This window comes from Osmerus eperlanus, chromosome 12 (genome assembly GCF_963692335.1).
Source record: "Osmerus eperlanus chromosome 12, fOsmEpe2.1, whole genome shotgun sequence".
In the NCBI taxonomy this organism is placed as follows: Eukaryota; Metazoa; Chordata; class Actinopteri; order Osmeriformes; family Osmeridae; genus Osmerus; species Osmerus eperlanus.
The window spans coordinates 2,347,355-2,367,392 of NC_085029.1; the positions used below are offsets into that span (position 1 = coordinate 2,347,355).

Genomic DNA, 20,038 nt, shown 5'->3' on the forward strand with positions numbered 1-20,038 from the left:
TAATCCCGGAAAAAATAAAAGCAGTATCCCAATCAAAGCTTATAAACACAAACCGATGCACGCAGAATTCCATGTCAGCGCGCTCTTCTGAGCTTGCCAAATAGCCACTGCAGCACGCACACAGAAGTCCAGGTGTCGGACTCGGCACACAAGTCAGAATTGAGGTAGGCTAAGAAAACATTACAAAACTAAAGATAGTTTCTAAATGATAGGCCTACCGATCATGTTATTTTGACTAAAACATAAAAACAATATTACATGAAGCTCCAAAAAACTGTATTTGTGCTCAAATGAATGCGGAAAAAAATTCCTGCCAAAAGCTGATATCAAACTTGCATCCCTGAACTGTTGTATAGTAGGTTAAGCAAGGGGAGTTTCTATAGCCTAGTAGTGCATTGTGCGCAGCAAGCTTGAAAGAAAAAAAAACACATATGAATTGGGGCCTGTGCCCCAGTAGAGTTTTATGTCTAACAACGCTTCTAATGTAGACTTAAACAAACGTATAACAAAAATATTAGCCGAAAACGAAGACGGTATATATTATGCTTGAAAGTCAACAAACCTATAGTAAAACATTATGGGTACTTGCCTCAAGACCAAATCTGCCGATTCACTTGGTGGTTAGGAGGGGGGGTGGGAGATCTTTGTACAGACAAACACAGCCTACATTACAGCTATTATAGGATGATCAACTTCTATGGGAAATGCGCTAGAAAGATATCCTACTGAATGGAGTTGGGAAATAGGGAGTTTGATTCGGGTATGACAACGTTCACTGTCTATTAGCCTATCTGTCTGTATTGTAGATAGGCCGCCAACTTGATTTATCAAATGCAAATTTAGTTTGCACACAATGGGCTACTGCTCATGCGTGACACAACACCCACACTCCCAATGTTACAGTAATAAATAAAAGTGTGAATTTCTGAAGAAATTTGACCAATCATTAAACTTGGACTGGCACTAATGATTGTAGGTCATTCAGACCGAATGCAGTGATTGGACAGGTTACTTGTCTGTCTGTCTACCTCCCGGGCAGTAGTCAGGCAGCACATTTATGTGTTTTGGGGTGTGGCTTTGAAGGCAGGGGGTGGGATATTTTGGTTTGAATCCTTTCAAACTCAAGCTAAAATTGCAAGGTTTGCCAAACTTACCTACCTGCCTCTAAACTCCGTGCTCTGGTGATTATTTCATGACCCCCCCCCCTCCCTCTCCACATCCAGCTCCTCCGGGGGCCGGTGTTACCGGCCAGCGTGGAGACCCAGGAGGGAGGCCCTGAACATTGACAGCATCTTCACCCACCAGAGGGGCTCTCCTCTGGGCTACAGCACCATGCCTCCGCCCCCTCCACCCCAGGACCCCGGGACCCTGCCCACAGCCCCCAACCTGCAGGAGGCAACAGAAGGGGCGGGGCTGGAGGCGGGGGAAGTTGTGGTTGAGGGGGGGGCGCTGGCATTGCTTGGCAACGGGACAGTGAGGCCCCCGCCCCCTCCTCCCCCCCCGCCTCCCCTGAGAGGGGTGGAGCATCAGCCCCCTCCTCCCCCCCCGCCTCCCCTGAGAGGGGTGGAGCATCAGCCCCCTCCTCCCCCCCCGCCTCCCCTGAGAGGGGTGGAGCATCAGCCTCGACTGATTCAGCGGATGGAGAGCGGCTACGAGAGCAGTGAGAGGAACAGCAGCAGCCCGGACAGGTACAAACACACACACACACACCCACACAGTCAGACACACACACACATACCCACACACACAGACACACACACACACACCTACACACAGACACACACATCCACACATTCTCTCCCCCCTTACTCTCTCTCCATCTCTCCCTCTTTCCTTCTCTCTTTCCCTCTCCTTCTCTCTCTTTCTCTCTCCATCTCTCTCTCCCTCTCCATATATCTCTCTCTCTCAGAGAGTTGGGACAGAAGAGAGTATTGATGTCAGGCCCATCATGGAGATCTGTGCCCAAGTCCAAGAGCAGCGGTGCTATCTTGCAAGAACTGCCATCACCCAACTGGGGTAGCAGAGCCCAACCAGGTGAGTGTGTGTGTGTGTGTGTGTGTGTGTGTGTGTGGGGGGTGCTAGTGCTGTGTCTGGGATTATGAGCTGAAGCATAGTATAACCACTTGGCTGTGTATGCATGTTATTGGAACAGCCTACCATTTATCATCTGTAGCCTTTCATGTGCTTGTGTGTGTGTAACTTTGTGAGTGCTCATGTATGTATGTGTGTAACTGTGTGTGTAACTGTGTGTGTGTGTATGTGTGTGTGTGTGTGTTTGTGTGTGTGTGTGTGTGTGTGTGTGTGTGTGTAACAGTGTGTAACTGTGTGTGTTTGTGTGTGTGTGCAGGCTCCAGCCGCAGTGAGCTGGACGAGCTGCAGGAGGAGGTGGCGAGGAGGGCTCGTCAGCAGGAACAGCAGAGGCTGAGGGAGGCTGAGAGGGAGGTGGCCATGGGCTTCAACCCCAAACCCAGCAAGTACATGGACCTGGACCAGCTCCAACACCAGGGTAGGTGCATACCTGGACCAGCTACAACAGCAGGGTAGATACATACCTGGACCAGCTTCAACAGCAGGGTAGATATATACCTGGACCAGCTACAACAGCAGGGTAGATACATACCTGGACCAGCTACAACAGCAGGGTAGATATATACCTGGACCAGCTACAACAGCAGGGTAGATATATACCTGGACCAGCTACAACAGCAGGGTAGATACATACCTGGACCAGCTACAACAGCAGGGTAGATATATACCTGGACCAGCTACAACAGCAGGGTAGATACATACCTGGACCAGCTACAACAGCAGGGTAGATACATACCTGGACCAGCTACAACAGCAGGGTAGATACATACCTGGACCAGCTACAACAGCAGGGTAGATATATACCTGGACCAGCTACAACAATATGGTAGGTCCATACCTGGACCAGCTACAACAGCAGGGTAGGTACATACCTGGACAAGCTACAACACCAGGGTAGATATATACCTGGACCAGCTACAACAGCAGGGTAGGTACATACCTGGACAAGCTACAACACCAGGGTAGATATATACCTGGACCAGCTACAACAATAGGGTAGGTCCATACCTGGACCAGCTACAACAGCAGGGTAGGTACATATAGAGTCTTGTTTTGGGGGAGACAGGGAGGAGAGGGGTTGGAGGGATGGAGGGAGGGCAACGCTGGAGGTCATGTTGGGTGGTGTAGTGTTCAAAGGACAGTTAGGAGATAATTGTGTTTGGTTGTTGTACGTTAACCCACATGGCTAGTGTTTGTGCATGCCAGTTTAGCTTGTGTGCTTACTTGTGTGTTAATGTACCATGTGTGTGTGACTCTAGGAGTGCCGGTTTTGCTTGTGTTGGGCTAACACCAGCCAACATGAAGCAAATCTGTGTAAACTCCTAACCCAGAGTGTTCCCAAGCCAGTAGCCCCTGGGATGGTCTCTGACCTGAGGGACTTGGACATGGTGGAACCTTCCGTGCTTGGCTGCCCTGCGGAGGGATTGGAGCAGAAGCCGCCCAAAGCCTCTGTGTCCAAGCCAAATTCAAGAGTGTCTGTGTGTATGTGTGTGGATGTAGGTCTGTATGTGTGTATGCAAGTTTGGGTTTTTACAGACCAGCTGTTATAGCTGTATGATACTTGTGATACTACTTAATGAATTAGGTGTGTTTTGAGTGTTTGTCCTTCTGTCAGCAAATAGTTTCTGTTTGTGCTGTCATGCATACGAACACGAACACACACACGCGCCTAAACCTAGGCTGTACAGTACAACATGGTGTTGTCGTTATGCCAGTGGTTCATGCTGACTTTAACCAGTCCAATCTGCCTCGCTCCATCACTCACGTCACAGCTAACACAACGGGAGTAACCATTTACCCTCCCTGTCCTATAAATACCCAGCCAAAAGGTGCTGTTGCACTGGCTGTTTGTCAACACAACTGGACATGGTGCTGCTCCTGAATGCATGCCAGAGGGTGATGGTTGCTCCCCAGATGTGTTGACTACATCTTAACCCACTAACACCACGCTCACACAGCTGGGCTACATTCACTAGGCTAAGCATTGCACAGGGCTGTATTTATAGCAACGTAAGCATTGCTAGCCTGGTTGTGCCTTTAACCTTCGACCTCTGCCTGCTGAGGCCTGTGGGACGCTTGGCCTTGAGAACGTAGCCTTAGCTAATGATCCTCCTCCCATTCACACTTACCTCAGTATGACCTGCAATACAGACACACAGGATCTGCAGAATGTACCACACACGTGAGCGCAAACACACACACACACAGGAGCTAACTGCATGACGGCCCCTTCATAATCCCTTCTTTTGCTCTGCTTCTCTTGTTTCTGCCTTTGTTTCCTCCATATTGTTCTCTTTTTAGCCTCTCTTTCTCACTCTTTTTTCCATTTTCTCTTTTCCCTCTCTTCTCTGTCCCTAATTCCCTGTGTCCCTCATTCTCCCGCCCACTCTTCTCTGTTTTCATCCTCCTTTCTCTCGTTCTCTCCCCTGCTCTGTCGTTAACATTCTCAGCTGTGCTCAGACCCCTGCATGAGGCTAACACTCATAGCGGATTGGCTGTAGCTGCGTGCATGAGGAGCACGGGTGGCCCAATCAAACGCAGGCAGGAACAGGAAATGGAACGGGAGACAGGAAGGACCCGCCCACAGGGGCCTCGCAGGTACCACAACTGTCCCCTGTGTCTCCATAGTGATGACCTCAGACCCTCTGTGTGTGTGTTCTCCCCACTGCCTGTCCAAAACACACCTGTGGACCCCACAGTGCGTCCATACAGCTGCCTGCTGAACCCCTCTGCTGGACCCCTTTGTGTGTCCCCAGAACTGCCTGTCAAAACTCTCCGTAGGGCCCTGGCTCTGTGTCACCAACTGTGCTTGTGTTCCTGGTAGAAGAGGCCTGTGCTTCTGTGTGTCTGTGGTTGTGCTGCTCTGCTTTGCTGCCGTCTGTGTCACGTGTGCTGCTTAAACGGGCTCAGAGTGTCTTTGTGTGTGTGTGTGTTGTGGCAACGCTTGCTTTCTGGTCTGTGCTGGTCCATGTCTGCTCCTCCCAAAGCTGGTCTGTGCTGGAATGTGCTTCTCAGCTGGTCTGTGCTGGAACGTGCTGGTCTGTGCTAGTATGTGGTGGTTTGGGCTGGTCTGTGCTAGTATGCGATGGTTTGGGCTGGTCTGTGCTAGTATGCGATGGTTTGGGCTGGTCTGGGCTTGTTTGTGCTAGTGGGCTGGTCTGTGCTAGTATGCGATGGTTTGGGCTGGTCTGTGCTAGTATGCGATGGTTTGGGCTGGTCTGGGCTGGTCTGTGCTAGTATTTGATGGCATGTGCTGGTCTGTCCTTGTCTGGGCTGGTTCTTGTATGTCTGTCTGTCTGTGTGTGTGTGTGTGTGTGTGTGTCTGTGTAGACTCTGGTCATGGATGGTGTGTGTGCTATGACGGGTTGGATTGTGTCTGTGGTCAGTACAGGAGGTAGACAGGAGTGTTTTTCCTCTTTAAGACCGTCCATCCCTCTATTGATCAACACCCAGGTCGAATTTATGGCCCCCGTCTGCATAGCCTGCTGGGTAATTACTATTGGAGGAGGAGATGTGGGGAGTTAATATAGGGGGTGGGGGTTGATACTGTGTGTGTGTATATGTGTGTGTGTCTGTGTGTGCGGGTTAGGGTTTGTGTGTGTGTGCATGCGCGCGAGTGCTCATACACTACATGGATGTGATTTCCTCCATCCATCCGTAATGTACATCCAACACACTGTAAGAGTGTTCCCCTTGTCGTGGAATGTCCTTTGATGATTGGCTGGGCTTGTTGGTCCCTGAAACGCCCTCCCTCTTCTGCCCTGCCCCCCAGTGAACAGCCTGGCTCGGTCCAAGTATTGCTGACGCCCAATCAGGAGGAAGAGGAGGACCAGGCAGCCAACCAGGAAGCTGCTCTGGGCCCCAGACCCCGTCCTCCACCCTACCAACCCCCCCCTCCCCACCTCCCCTTCACTCCCGCCAGCGGCCCCGCTTCCTGGGGTGAGGAGGAGGGAGATGGCCTTCTCTTGGGTGCGGGGGAGAGCGGGAGGGGTGAGGATGGGGAAGGTGGAGTGGAGGAGAGGACGAGTGAGGGAGGAGAAGCGGGGATAAGGCTGTGTGAGTGGCTGCAGGTAGGCGGGGTGAGTGTACGACCCCTGGGGAAACATCTGGCCATCTCCCTGCCCTCATTACCACTACGTCTCTGGGACACACATACGCTGTCTGAGCCCCAGGAAACACACGGTCAGCCCTCACACACAGGGAAACCACCGGGAACACACTCAGAGTGTTCACACACCCACACCACACCCCCTCCTCCCCCCCCCCTCCCCCGGCCGCCCTGCTCCCCTGCCCCGCGCCATTGGCCCAGCCGGAGAGCGGCCACTCACACCGCCACGTGTCATTGGTCCTCCTGGAGCCTGGACCGGCCGGATGCAGTGGTAGCCCTGTACGACACACCTCCTGACCGCTCTGCTCTCACCATGCCTAGCGCCTCAACCCCGAACTACAACTCCCAGGATTCCCCACGGCAGCTCCAGGAGCCCTGTGGTTCTGAGAAGGCAGAGCTGTCTGAGCTGGACTCGCTGTACCAGGCTAGCTTACGAGCAGGAAGAACAGGTAACGCACACACACACTCTCTACACTGAGCACTGTCCCTGCATAATGCTAGTTAGGGTATGGATGCCCCAGCTTGTGTCTCAGTCTGTCATGTCTCCCTGGGGGGTAGTGTGTAGTCCAGCAGAGCGCCTCCTGCAACGCCAAGCATCCCAGGCTCGCTCTCAGACCCCCAACGCTGATGTGGAGAGGAGGGTGTACACCACCAACCGTACCAGCACCTGCTACAGCCGGGTGAGCTCACACACGCACACACACACTATCTCTCTCTCTCTCTTTTATTTTCATTATTTAGCAATTTGTTTTCTTTTCTCTTATGTTCACACATAACATGTTTTGATAGTTTACGTGTCAAAGTCTATTTCTTTTTCTCCCAGCCAATGACGATGCACGGTCAGTGTTTGGGGGCGGAGTCGAATGATAATAATCTGCGTCAGATTAGTCGCAGTTCAAGCGGCACTATTGTCAGCGGCCACCGCAACCGCCTGACGGCTACACGCAGCTTCGTAAGTCTGCCCCCTTGTGGCCATGTGCCGGAACTATCTCTCTGTCTGTACTGTCATCCCCCGTCTCCTCAGGCCATTTGTTCAGAAGTGATCTGATCGGAGTTCGGCTTTTGGGTTGGATCAAATCTTGAAGATGGGTTGTTCCAAATTTAAAAAATGATTCTGAAATTGGATTTGATCATGTAATCCAGTCTTGGTTTTGATCTGGATCAAACCTTCAATATGTGTTGTTCCAAACTTTTTAGTTTGGTAATCTTGAAAAGTTTGTATCTGGATCAGGCTGATTCAATCCAGTGTTGCTTCGAAAAACCAGTACAAATGTGAAATGGATTACCTGATCCTAGATAGCAAAACATGGGATTTCAAAATCCAGATAATTCTGATCCAGATCACTCTATCTCTCCTTTCTCTCTCACTCTATCTCTCCTTTCACGAGTTCAGTAATCACACCATAGATTGAATAGATAGCTTTTATTGAAGCAGAGCTGGTAGCAGAGCCAAGCCCGATGGTGGAGGAGTCCGGTAGCAGAGCCGGGTCTGGTGTCCGGGCATGGACTCGGGGTGTGGCGGAGAGTCCTAATGGGTCACGGCCGAGCAGCAGCTCAAGCAGATCCCCAAAAGGAACAGACTCACCTACGGGCTGCAGCGAGGCTGATGCAAGCCTGACTGTGGTGACGGTCGGGGATGTTGGTCCTGACGTATGAGCGGTATGCCTGGGGAGGACCAGCGACCCAGGAGCTGGATGGTGTGGTCAGCAACGCCCTGGCTGGAAGCAGAGGAGGCCGTACCGATCCTGAATGAATGTGCGGAATAGTGTGAAGGGTCAATACCTGATTTGGCGAGGATGATGGTGGAACCAGAAGCGGGAGGCGACATGTCCTGATTCCGTGAGGAATGGTGGGCTGGAGGGGAGGGCATGGCTTCTTGGTTTGGAGAGAGCCAGATTATCCAGGGACTCATAGGGGCTGAGGGGAGAGTTAAGGCAGAAGAGGAAGATCGGAACAGCTGGCCTGTTCTGATTTGCTGCGTTTTAGGGTGAAGATGAATTTGTCTGGGGAATGTAGCGTGATGCCAGAGACGCATGGGTGAGCGTAGGGGTTGAAGGTGGACGTGAACTCAAGCACCTCAGGGAGCCAAAGAAGGCCAGGAGGAGCATGGCCTCTTGGGTGGAATCGGTGGAAGGGGAGGAGTAGCCAGTGCGCGGTGTGTATGCAGGCGGCTAGCAGGTCGGCAGTGAGGGGGAGCCGTGCAGAGGGAGAGCAACTTGCAGAAGAAGTTGATGAAGCCGATGCTGCCAAGGTACAGGATAGTGGAAGTGCGGATGGAGAGGTGTATGTGTGCGTGGAATGAAGCTTGGAGGATGGCCTCTTGGGTGTGGAGTGAAGGTTGTGGAGGGGTGCCATCATGGGAAGATGGTACAGGAAAACGGAGGATCCGGAAATAGGAAGTGGTCCGTCTCTTGTGCCAAGAGGCAATTTCTGGATGGAGAGACGGGAGGGGGAGTTAGTGTAATAGCGAGGAGGGGCTGGTAGAGAACAGAGCCTGATGTGGTTGGTGTAGGCGGTTGGTGGAGGCTGGTAGCAGGCCAAGCCTGATGGTGGAGGAAGCTGGTAGCAGAGCCGAACATGATGCAGTGTGGTAGAGGCTGGTAGCAGAGCCGAGCCCGATGCAGTGAGGTAGAGGCTGGTAGCAGAGCCAAGCCTGTTGTGGTTCATCAAGGCTGGTAGCAGAGCCAAGCCTGTTGCGGTTCATAAAGGCTGGTAGCAGAGCCAAGCCTGATGCAGTGTGGTAGAGGCTGGAAGCAGAGCCAAGCCTGATGCAGTGTAGAGGCTGGTAGCAGATCCAAGCCTGATGCGGTGTGGTAGAGGCTGGTAGCAGAGCCAAGCCCAATGCAGTGAGGTAGAGGCTGGTAGCAGAGCCAAGCCTAATGCAGTGTGGAGGCTGGTAGCAGAGCCAAGCCTGTTGTGGTTCATAAAGGCTGGTAGCAGAGCCAAGCCTGTTGCGGTTCATAAAGGCTGGTAGCAGAGCCAAGCCTGATGCAGTGTGGTAGAGGCTGGTAGCAGAGCCAAGCCTGATGCAGTGTAGAGGCTGGTAGCAGAGCCAAGCCTGATGCGGTGTGGTAGAGGCTGGTAGCAGAGCCAAGCCTGATGCGGTGTGGTAGAGGCTGGTAGCAGAGCCAAACCTAATGCGGTGTGAAGGAGGCTGGTAGCGGAACCAAGCCTGTTGTGGTTCGTGGAGGCTGGTAGCAGAGTCAAGCCTGAGGCTGGTAGCAGAGCCAAGCCTGTTGTGGTTCGTGGAGGCTGGTAGCAGAGTCAAGCCTGAGGCTGGTAGCAGAGCCAAGCCTAATTCAGTGTGGTGGAGGCCGGTAGCAGAGCCGAGCCTAATGCAGTGTGGTGTAGGCTGGTAGCAGAGCCATGCCTGATGTGGTTGGTGGAGGCTGGTAGCAGAGCCATGCCTGATGTGGTTGGTGGAGGCTGGTAGCAGAGCCAAGCCTGATGCAGTGTGGGGGCCTTGCGCCAGTGGAGATGAAGGGGGGCCGATAGTGAGGAAGTCGTCCAGGAGATGGAGGAGGAGGGGACTCATTGAGGAGGATCCAGCGGAGTGCTTCAAGAAACCCGAAGATGCACGGCCTGCTTTTGTATCCAATGCCAGGCGGACAGCAAGCAGTTTGAGTCCTGCCAGTGAACCCCAAGAAAACCCAGAAAGGCGGGTGGATGGGAGGGCCTCGAACGCGGTCCCAAGGCCCGCAGGCCGGCTGGGTCGAGGGAGCAGGAGGAGCGAGGGTGGGTCCCTCCGCAGAGAGCATGCACGGAGGCTCCGGCAGGCAGACAAAGAGCAGCCATCGAAATCGCAACGGACCACCAGGGTCAGTGCCCGCGGGTCCGGACAGGAGGGGCTGCAGGGAGGGGCAGGGGAAGGAGGGCCGGAGGAGGCGAAAGGGGGCCAGGGAGCAGGCAGCGCCGCTGGCGGCGCAAAGGCAGCAGCCGGGGCGGGCAGGTTGGCCGGAGCGGAGCCACCTGCAGGAGGGAAAGCACAGGGCAAGGGCAGAGGGGCGCAGCCCGGAGGAGGCAGGGCCAGTCCAGAGCAAGCAGGGGCTGGGCCAGGCGCAGGGCAGAGGGGCGCAGCCCGGAGGAGGCAGGGCCAGTCCAGAGCAAGCAGGGGCTGGGCCAGGCGCAGGGCAGAGGGGCGGTGGGGAGCCCATGGAGGCGACGAACACCGCAAACAGGGCAGGAAGGTCAACGAGGGCAAGAGCCGGACCAGGGGAACAGGGGCCGGGGGCGAGGCTGCAATCCGCCAGGCACAGCCCAGCAGCGGGAGAGGCGGGGCGGGAGCAGGAGGCGGGAGCAGGCAGGGAGCCGACGGGAACGGCAGCGGCCGGAGCGGGCGGGTGGCCCGGAGCCACCTGCAGGAAGGAGGCACAGGGCAAGGTTAGAGGGGCGCAGCCCTGAGGGGGCAGGGTCAGACCGGAGCGAGCAGGGGCAGGAACAGGGCCGGGGTCGGAGCGCCCCGGGAGGCGACGAACGCCGCAACGGCAGGAAGGCCGGCAAGGGCAGTAGCCGGGGCAGGAGAACAGGGGGCATGGGCTAGGCAAGAACCTGCCAGGCGCGGCCCGGCGCCCAGCAGCGGGAGAGGCAGGCCAGGAGCGGGCAGGGCACCGACGGGATGGGCAGCAGCCGGAAGGGGCGGGCGGTCCAGAGCGGAGCCGCCCATGAGGATAGCGGCCCAGAGGGAGGGAGACACAGGGAAAGGCCAGGAGGCAGGAGCGAGTGGGGGGAGGCGCGTGGCCAGCGTGAAGGCGGAGGCAGGAGAAGGAGGAGTCTTGGTGTGCTTCCTCCCTAACTTTAGTTAACCCTTTCAGGCCTAACTCCATTTCTCTCTCACTCTCTTCCTTTCTCTCTCCTTTCTGTCTCTCTCCTTTCTCACTCTCTCTAATTCTCTCTTTCTCTCTCTCTCCTCTCACTGATTCTTTCCCAGATAGATACCTTGCCTAGTTGCTCTCATCTGAGTGCTTGTCACCGCCATGATCATCATCATTATCCTCATCTTCTTCCTCGTCACCTTCATCATCCTCATCATGTACTCTTCATCAGGTAACTGGTACATTTCTGTTTCGTCACGATGTCCAGGTGACTGCTGTTGATCCTGATTGGTTTCTGTCTCTGCATCCCCCTGCAGGAGCTGTCCAATGGCGCGGGGAGTTTCTGGCTGTGTCTGACAGGGGTCAAGCTCTCCTCGGACTAGAGGCACGGTCTCCTGCACCTGCACTATCCTCAAGGGAAGCTGCCCCCGCCACGCCCTACCCCGCCCCGCCCCTCCCCTACACAAACACACATACCCAGTTATACAAATACAGTCCACTATTATATGTAGCCCCTCACCTACCTCTCCTGCCTCCCTGTTCTTCCAGCCCTGTCCTCTACTTTGTCTATGCAGTCCTTCTCACCCTGATGCTGGGGCCCACGCAACAACATCAGAATCTTCTCACCCTGGACTGTCCACCCCCCTCAGGCTCCTTTACTGCACAGGGTGGGGAGGTGAGCTAGCCTAGCCTGAAGCTAACCCTCTAACTAGTCCTATCTAAACGGGTCGGTAGGTGAGCTAGCTTAGCTGGTAGCTAACCCTCTTAACTAGTCTGGTCTTACTTTTATGGGTGGATAGGTGAGCTAACCTAGCCTCTACGCTAGCTAACCCTCTAACTCGTCTGATCCTATCTTAACAGGTTGGTATGTGAGCTAGCTTAGCCTCTATGCTAGCTAATCTTCTAACTAGTATGGTTTTACCTTAATGGGTGGATAGGTTATCTGGCCTTTATGCTAGCTAACCCTCTACCCACTGTATTCTGGATCCACCTGCACTGACCCACTGGCAGATCCTCTGGGGTGTAATATAGGGCCTCATTGTTTAGCCACGCATCTTCCTCTCTCTTCAATGGGCATTTCCTGCAGGACGCACACCCCTCGGACCGTGAGGTTTCCATGGTATCCAGAAAGAGGACGTCCTAGCCGACAGACAAACTGCCATGCTAATCTGTGCTTGTTCGTACACAGTTGCGAACCCCACACCTGGGCCTGAACTGTAGAATAACTAAACATCATGTTCAGAAACTCGTATGAAACCTGTATGTTAACTGAAGACCTTATGGAATGTTCATAACCATAATAACGATGATATCTGAATAACTTAAGTGGTACTTGTTCTTCTTCTTAAACCTCATGTCTGCATCATGAAGAGGGGGATGCACTTTACAAGTGTCAAGCTAGACTTCCACCTGCTGCCCACCCTAATGACAGCTCTCCCTGTTTCTGCCGGGAGATTCGACGAGGCAAAGACAAAGCGCTTCCGTTTCTCTCCGCTCTCCTTTCCTTCTCGTTTCCTTTACACAGCCAGCGGCAGGACTGACAGCTCACTGGAGCGGTAGAGAGAGATGATGACCACAGGCCAAGTTTACAGTGTGATGTGTACGTTGAGAATGACTCTAAGGGACATTGAGTATTTATTGAAGTGTACTTGGTGAAAGAGAGGGGGGCGGCTGGTTTCAACTTCATATAATCTGCTTTATTTGTGGCCTCAGGTTAACTTTAATTGGAACCTAACTGACAGACTTTTTCTCCCTCCCGCCCTCTCCAACCCCGCTCTTCCTCCGATGTGAATAAAACCTTTTTAACTACAGCCTGGAACAAGTCCAATGTCAAATATAAATATGCTTTATATGAAATGTCTGTATTAGAGGTATATTTTCAGGCAACCGTGTATTTTACTCATGAAGATGTCTCATCCTTCAGTTTTAACACTGGTATGAACAGTAATAAGATAGTTATGACATAACTCAGTCATAAAGTGACTTTGAGAAACCCCTAAGAGTAAAACCGTCTAATATAGTTTGGAGTTCCGTCATTCATACCAAATACTTTCACCAATGTAATGTGATATGATTTAAAGTCTTTACTGAAAACTGGATAATGAGACATGAAACTTCAACCTAGAGGTCTGTTCTATTGATGATTGATTGTTGTAACTAAACCAAAGGTTGGCACTTACTCAAGCAGTGTTTTTAACATTGTTGTTTAGTTTGACTGTTTCTGGTGTTCTGTTGTTGTTCTTTCCTTTCTGGATGTGGAAGAATGTAGCAAAACTGTAGCGCATGAGTCCGCTATGCAAATCAACCTTCCCTTGTGACCTACGACCTAAGAGACGCAGGAAAAAGACACGCCCATGAAGGCTTTGTTTACCAGAGTCAAGACAGAAGACTGCTTATAGGATATAAGACATAGTGATGCTGCTGTGATATCAGATGGCCTCTGTGCTACTGGGGCAAAGACAGCCAAAGGAATGAGAGATGAGGGAGGGAGAGAGAGAGAGAGAGAGAGAGAGAGAGAGAGAGAGAGAGAGAGAGAGAGAGAGAGAGAGAGAGAGAGAGAGAGAGAGAGAGAGAGAGAGAGAGAGAGAGGGAAAGGATGTGAGGGTGCATGTTGAGAGACTTGGGGAAGGTGAATGTGGAGGAAGCAGTGTTAAATAGAGCAGTGAGAGAACAGGGTGGCAGGATGCTTGTGTGTGGGAGTGTGTTCGCTGCGTGTGCTTGTTGGGACTGGGCTGTCGCAGCTCTGGGAAAGAGGGAACCTGTATTTTTGCAATAAAGTTATTACCGATGCCCTCTCACAGGGGGCGTAACACCCTCTAGTCTCTGTGTCCTGTCTCATTTGTTGTGGGAGGGTGGGGGGGCTATGACCTGGACAGGTGCAGGGAGAGGTTATATGAATGTAAGAGTGAATGGGTGACTTGAGTATAGTGTGTGTGTGTGTGTGTGTGTGTGTGTGTGTGTGTGTGTGTGTGTGTGTGTGTGTGTGCGTGTGTGTGCGTGTGTGTGTGTGCGTGTGTGTGTGTGTGTGTGTATGTGTGTGTGTGTGTGTGTGTGTGTGTGTGTGTGTGCGTGTATGTGTGTGTGTGTGTGTGTGTATGTATGTGTGTGTGTGTGTGTGTGTGCGTGTGTGTGTGTGTGTGTGTGTGTGTGTGCGTGTATGTGTGTGTGTGTGTGTGTGTGTGTGTGTGTGTGTGTGTGTGTGTGTGCGTGTATGTGTGTGTGTGCGTGTATGTGTGTGTGTGTGTGTGCATGTGTGTGTGTGAAGTGAGGGACTAGTTGAGGAAACAAGTTTTAATGAAGGGCTATAAACACTTCAAGTTTTACAGACAGTACCTGCACAATAGAGTCAGCTACCAGGGAGCCCAGCTCACGTGGTCTGCTCATGTCACACTCCAACACACACACACAATAACACACACTCACACAATAACACACACACAAACAACACACATACACACACAATAACACACATGATGACACAGCGCTCAATGCCACTGTACCCTCCCCTCAATAAGTCACAGCAAAACAGAATCGTCATGCAAGCTGCAGTTGGTCCGTCAGACACTAGGTGAGAGTGGACACTTTTCCAATGCCTCTCCTTTTGTCACCCCCCCCCCCCCCCCAACCTTACACACACACTCCTCAGTCACGACTGTTCATTGTTAAAGTTCGGTTAAGTTAGAGTAAAGTTTGCAGCTGTAGTGTATCGGAAACGTAGCAGACCCCCTGTGTTGATAAAAAGAGGTCGGAGGAAAAGGGGGAGGGAGGAGGAGAGGGAAACAGGGGAAAGAACACACACAAACACACACCTACAGTACTGTGAAAAAGCTCATAAAGTAGTCACATTTTTACACAATGAACAAAACATTTAACCAAATACTTTAACTTCCACCGTACCCTTCTATCCATCTTCTTTCTGTCAGACCAACCTGCAACGAGTCAACTACACCCCCATCTTCTTTCATCCCTCCCTCCTCCCTGTGTCAGGTCTTGCGGTCGTGCCTGTGTGCTGCAGGAGGGAGCACACGTGCAGGCGCCTCACGTGCGCTCCCATGGCAGACGAGCGAGCTTGCTCCCTCAATGAGAAGCGTCTTGAGCTAAAAATACTTTTCCAGGCGAGCAGGAGAAGAGTGTGGAGGGAGGTAGGAGGAGAGAAATAGAAACTGCAGGTTATTTATAGCAAGAGACCCTCAGCTGAATCTAAAGCGTGATTTACCCAAACCTCTTTTTTTTTCTATTTTTGTCCGTCATTTTTCCATTCTCCTTCTCAGGGATGTTTTAAGGGACTTCCTCTGCAGAATTCTGATACTAATTGCATCTCCAGATAAAATCTAAACATGTACATAGTTGTTGGAATACTGTAGTGGTTTGACACACACACACACATATACACATATGGGCCCTATTTTAACGATCTGAAACGCAAGTATCAAAACGCAAAGCGCAAGTAACGTTGTGGGCGGGACTCCGGCGCTGTTGCTATTATACCGGCGGGATAAATGACTTTGCGCCTGGCGCAAATCTAAAATGGGTTGGTCTGAAGGGTTGGTTTGTTACTAATGGGTGTGGTTTGGGCTTAACGTGCAATAAACCAATCAGAGCGTCATCTCACATTACCTTTAAGACCAGGCGCGCTTGTTCCATGGCGGATTGCTATTATAACGGCGGATTTGCCAGGCGCAGGCCAGGAGCGGTTCACAGCCGAGGAGACCGACGTTCTCGTCAGGGCCGTAAAAGATAGAGAAATGACATTGAATGGGAAAGGCAGAGTACGGTGTTCATTTTAGAACATCCTCAGATCTCAGACTCAAGTGTCAGACTCAAACGAAAAGGCGTCAGGTCTCAAACCAAAAGTTGTCAGATTCAGGCGAAACGGCTTCATTCTCAGAAAAACCGCCCTCAAACTAAACGCCGTCAGAAAAACCTCTGTCGTTCTCAGACAAAACGCTCTCAAACCAAAAGCCGTTCTCAGACAAAACGCTCTCAAACCAAACGCCGTCATTCTCAGACAAAACGCTCTCAAACCAAACGCCGTCATACTCAGACAAAACGCCCTCAAACTAAACGCTGTCAGAAAAAAAGTTGTCAGACCTAGATGAGGGAGCTGTCGACTAGCTTTCTGAATTAGCAGAAGTAGCAGATTTTAAATTGAATACCATGGTGTTGTTTCTGTTAACTGGTACAGCAAGCAAACTATTTTATATAATACGAAATAGTTGTTTTCTGCAAGCTAGTTCACACGTGTAAAGTAAACCCATCCTCCGGTTGCCATGGATACTACAAACAAACTCCATATACCATGTCACAACTATTTTGTATTCTATCAAATAGTTTGCTTGCTACCAGTTAACAGAAACAATGGTATTCACTTTAAAAGCTGTTACTTGAGCTAATTCAGAAAGCAGCAGTCAACATCAGATGCTATTTTAAAGGCCATATGGCAGGTTAAACACTACTGTTGATTAATGGGTACATTAATCAACAGTGTATATCATTTAATATGTGATATTATATGTATATCATTTAAAATATCTCCAAATGGTGTCTCCAAATGGTGTTAAAGACCAGTTTTTGTCGTTTTTGGTGTTAGCATTAGCATATTAGCTAGTGGTGGGCCGTTATCGGCGTTAACGCGCGTTAACGCGCTGCGACTCTTATCGGCGATAAAAAAAATATCGCCGTTAATCTATTCTCAAAGTTGGGTTGGGAGCTGGGTCTATACTACGCAAGCTATGATGACTTTCACCTTGATATTTTAGCGTGGATGTATACCTAGCCGAATTGCACTGTAGGGGGCAAGCACGAGTCTTCGAACCTGTGTGTATGCCTTGTGTATGAAATTATCACATCAAACGTGACATGCTAACATGGATGCAGCTATGAAGCCGCCTGGTTTGCTTCAGGGAAAATGTATTTTTAAGAAGCTTCCCAATGGAAACCTCGACAAGACTAAGGTTGTTTGCACCTTGTGCTATGCGGAATTAGTTTACTGTAGGAGTTCTTCCAGTCTCAAATACCACCTAAACGCAAAGCATCCCTTAGCTAATGCGGAAGATGCCGGGCCAAGCACTGATGTAGCGCAGGGGAAGAGTCGTCGTCAAACTACAATGTTTGAGTGCAACCGAGGCAAGCCCGTCAGCACAGCTCTATCAGCCAAGATAACTAATCTAATAAACAGTTAATAAACACAAGTACATCTTATTGAACATAATTTATTTTCATCACCAATTATCATAATAGAACAGCTTTCTCAAGCAGTTTGTGATGAGCTCCTGGTCTAATGCGCCACCTGGCTTGAGAAACCCGTTCTCAAAGACTTACTTTTAGTCATTATTTGGGTAGCACACATATTCTGAATGCCTTCGGCGGAATTCAAATGAGCCATTTTAATTTAGATTAATCTAGATTAACGCCAAGATTACAGTGGGATTAATCTAGATTAAAAAATGTATCTATGCCCACCACTAATATTAGCGCAAATCGGCGATGACGTCACGTTGGGGAATCGTGGAGGAGAGAAGCCTCAGCCTAGTAGTGATGGGCATTCCGGCTCTTTTGGCTCAGCTCACTGAAAAGAGCCGTCTCCTTTGGCTCCTGAACGGCTCTTTAAAAAATAAATGTTTTAACTATGAATTTGACTATGATAGGTGTGAAAACAATTTAAATTCAATTATTAAATGAAATCATACTCTACCTTAACCACAATGTCTTGAAAAATGAATTGATTTGTTATGGCTCTCCTCCGAGTTTCGACTACTCATTTAACTGAGTGTGTTGTGAGTTGGCTCGGCCCTCCCTCATGCAGTATTGGTTGACACCGCGTCTATGATTGACAGGAACAGAATGTGAGGATGATCGTGTGCGCCTTTAGGCCTACAAGTATTTTTTTGTTGTTCTTTGAATTAGTCAATTATTTTAAATACAATTCAAATTCATTATTTCATAATCATTTAATTTTTATAGGCTGTATTAATCTATTAAAAATATAGTCGGCTCTTCAGATATGCGAGCCTGCTCCCGACGTTCACATACAAGAGCCGGCTCTCAGCCTAGTACTAGAACTATGGCGACTGACTGGGATGAAGAAGAGGTGGCAAAAACCGCTAATGTGTATGATGGCCCGCAGCCGTATAATTTCGAACCAAGTAGACATGAGAGGGCAAATGAGGAATTGCCAAGACCTGATGGCCGTCAAAGTCAATTAAATGGATGGTCCGAGGAGAATGAGTGGAGAGTTGGTGAAGTGTCCTGGTGAGTTGCTATCATTTAGCAACGCAGCAACGATCTCTGGAGCTAGTCTACGAACAGCAGTGCACATATACAATTTTTTTTACTGTCAGTGAATAGCACCGAGTGAAAGTCAATGTTTTCTTTATATCTAGTGACAGTGATCATTCAGGGCCTGACATTAAATTTTTGAGGCACTTGTCCTTTGGACAAGTAGCCCTCCATTTACGTTTCCCTTTTCCATGCACAAAAGTCACGTCCGGGTAAAGATTGTGCCTTTGACCAACGAAGATGAGCTGTAATATTATACAAATGATAACAATTGAGGTGTTATGAAAAAATTATTTGTTACATTAAACATTTACACAATTTCTACAGAATGAAACACTTTCTGTTATGTACTGTATTGCAGCTTCGTCCCAATATCTCTACAGACCGTGCAGCTAATTTAATGCTCAACACTTGAATGGGGGCTTATCACTTGAAAGAGGAATTACTGTGTCTTCTCAGTTACACTATCAGGGCTTGGAAATACTGTGACTTGCAAAAGTAGGCAAATGGCTAGTAGAACATAACATTTCATAATAATGTAGCGACCCTGAGTTATTGGTTGTTAATGTTCATGTTCTCATTGGAGGGGCTGGGGGTTTTGGGATAGCTGGGATGGGTCTTTTGGCTGTAGCCTATATATATAGGGGTGTTTTGGCGGGTATCTCTCTCTCTCTGTTTCCTTGGTGCTTAAGGATAGCAATGAGTGTGTAAGCAGCAGAATGTAACACAGGGCTGTGTTACATTTCTTTCATGCCAATGATTAAAAAGATTTTCATGAGAAATCTCTATGTATGTGAACTTGATTTGTAACAATTGTGGCAATTTCCTCCCACGCCTGTTTAACCAAAGCTAATTTGGGTGGGTTTCTTCTCCCATCCCAATCAGAATCAGAATCAGAATTCGGTTTATTCGCCATGTATGTTACACAAACACGGAATTTACTGTGGCAGGAAGGTGCAAACAATAAACATAAATTCGGTTCATAAATTATGTAAAAAAGTACAATGGTTTAACTAATTCTAAGAACTAAACAAGTCAACAATGTCACTTCTCTGTCTTTTATGGCCCTGACGAGGACGTCAGTCTCCTCAGCTATGAACCGTTCCTGGCGTGCGCCTGGTAAATCCGCCGTTATAATAGCAATCCGCCATGGAACAAGCGCGCCTGCTCTTAAAGGGAATGTGAGATGACGCTCTGATTGGTTTATTGCACGTTACACCAAAACCACACGCATTAGTAATGTAGCTACTTCAGACCAACCCATTTTAAATTTGCCCCGCCGGTATAATAGCAACAGCGCCGGAGAGTTACTTGCGCTTTGCATTTTGATACTTGCGTTTCAGATCGTTAAAATAGGGCCCATTGACTTGAGACTACGTTTTTCCTGGTCTGTGGCGGAATTGTTTTTCTGAAACTGCAAAATAGCACCAGGGAACGTTTGCGCCGGAACACGCCTCTTTTTTTCGCTGAACCGCCCCCGGGAGCGCAAGGTCATTCCCTAATTTACCAACGTGCGTCTGTGGAGGGAAAAGTCTGTTTTGCGTCGAGTGCAAACTAGTAATGATACTTGCATCGTTGACAAAGTCAATTGCGGTGTGTGCAAGATAGGGCCCATAATGTGTCTATAGGAAATAGTCTCAATGTTGATGGTTAAAGCGCGTTAGCATAGCTTCAGATGAGTGATGAGAAGAAGACAGATCAGTCAGAACTAACACCATGAAGCAGAATCCCTTATCACACACACACACCAATA

At 50.0% G+C, this 20,038-nt stretch overlaps 1 protein-coding gene across 10 annotated transcripts in view; it reads left to right on the forward strand.

Annotated features, from left to right (window-relative positions):
- Nucleotides 1-12,818, forward strand: part of usp54b (ubiquitin specific peptidase 54b) — a 62,347-nt gene extending 49,529 nt beyond the window's left edge. For 7 of the 10 annotated variants that reach the window (XM_062474987.1, XM_062474989.1, XM_062474992.1 and 4 more), the window contains 9 exons: nt 1,224-1,537; nt 1,628-1,688; nt 1,910-2,034; nt 2,348-2,506; nt 4,539-4,686; nt 5,861-6,645; nt 6,755-6,876; nt 7,020-7,148; nt 11,325-12,818. In XM_062474987.1, coding sequence (XP_062330971.1) covers nt 1,224-1,537; nt 1,628-1,688; nt 1,910-2,034; nt 2,348-2,506; nt 4,539-4,686; nt 5,861-6,645; nt 6,755-6,876; nt 7,020-7,148; nt 11,325-11,390 — 1,909 coding nt within the window. In that variant the 3' untranslated portion in view covers nt 11,391-12,818. Of the gene's footprint in view, nt 1-1,223; nt 1,538-1,627; nt 1,689-1,909; nt 2,035-2,347; nt 2,507-4,538; nt 4,687-5,860; nt 6,646-6,754; nt 6,877-7,019; nt 7,153-11,123; nt 11,240-11,324 lie in introns of those variants that run through there. The other 3 variants (XR_009931900.1, XR_009931901.1, XM_062474993.1) reach the window with 3 other exon arrangements.
- The last annotated feature ends 7,220 nt before the right edge of the window (nt 12,819-20,038 follow it).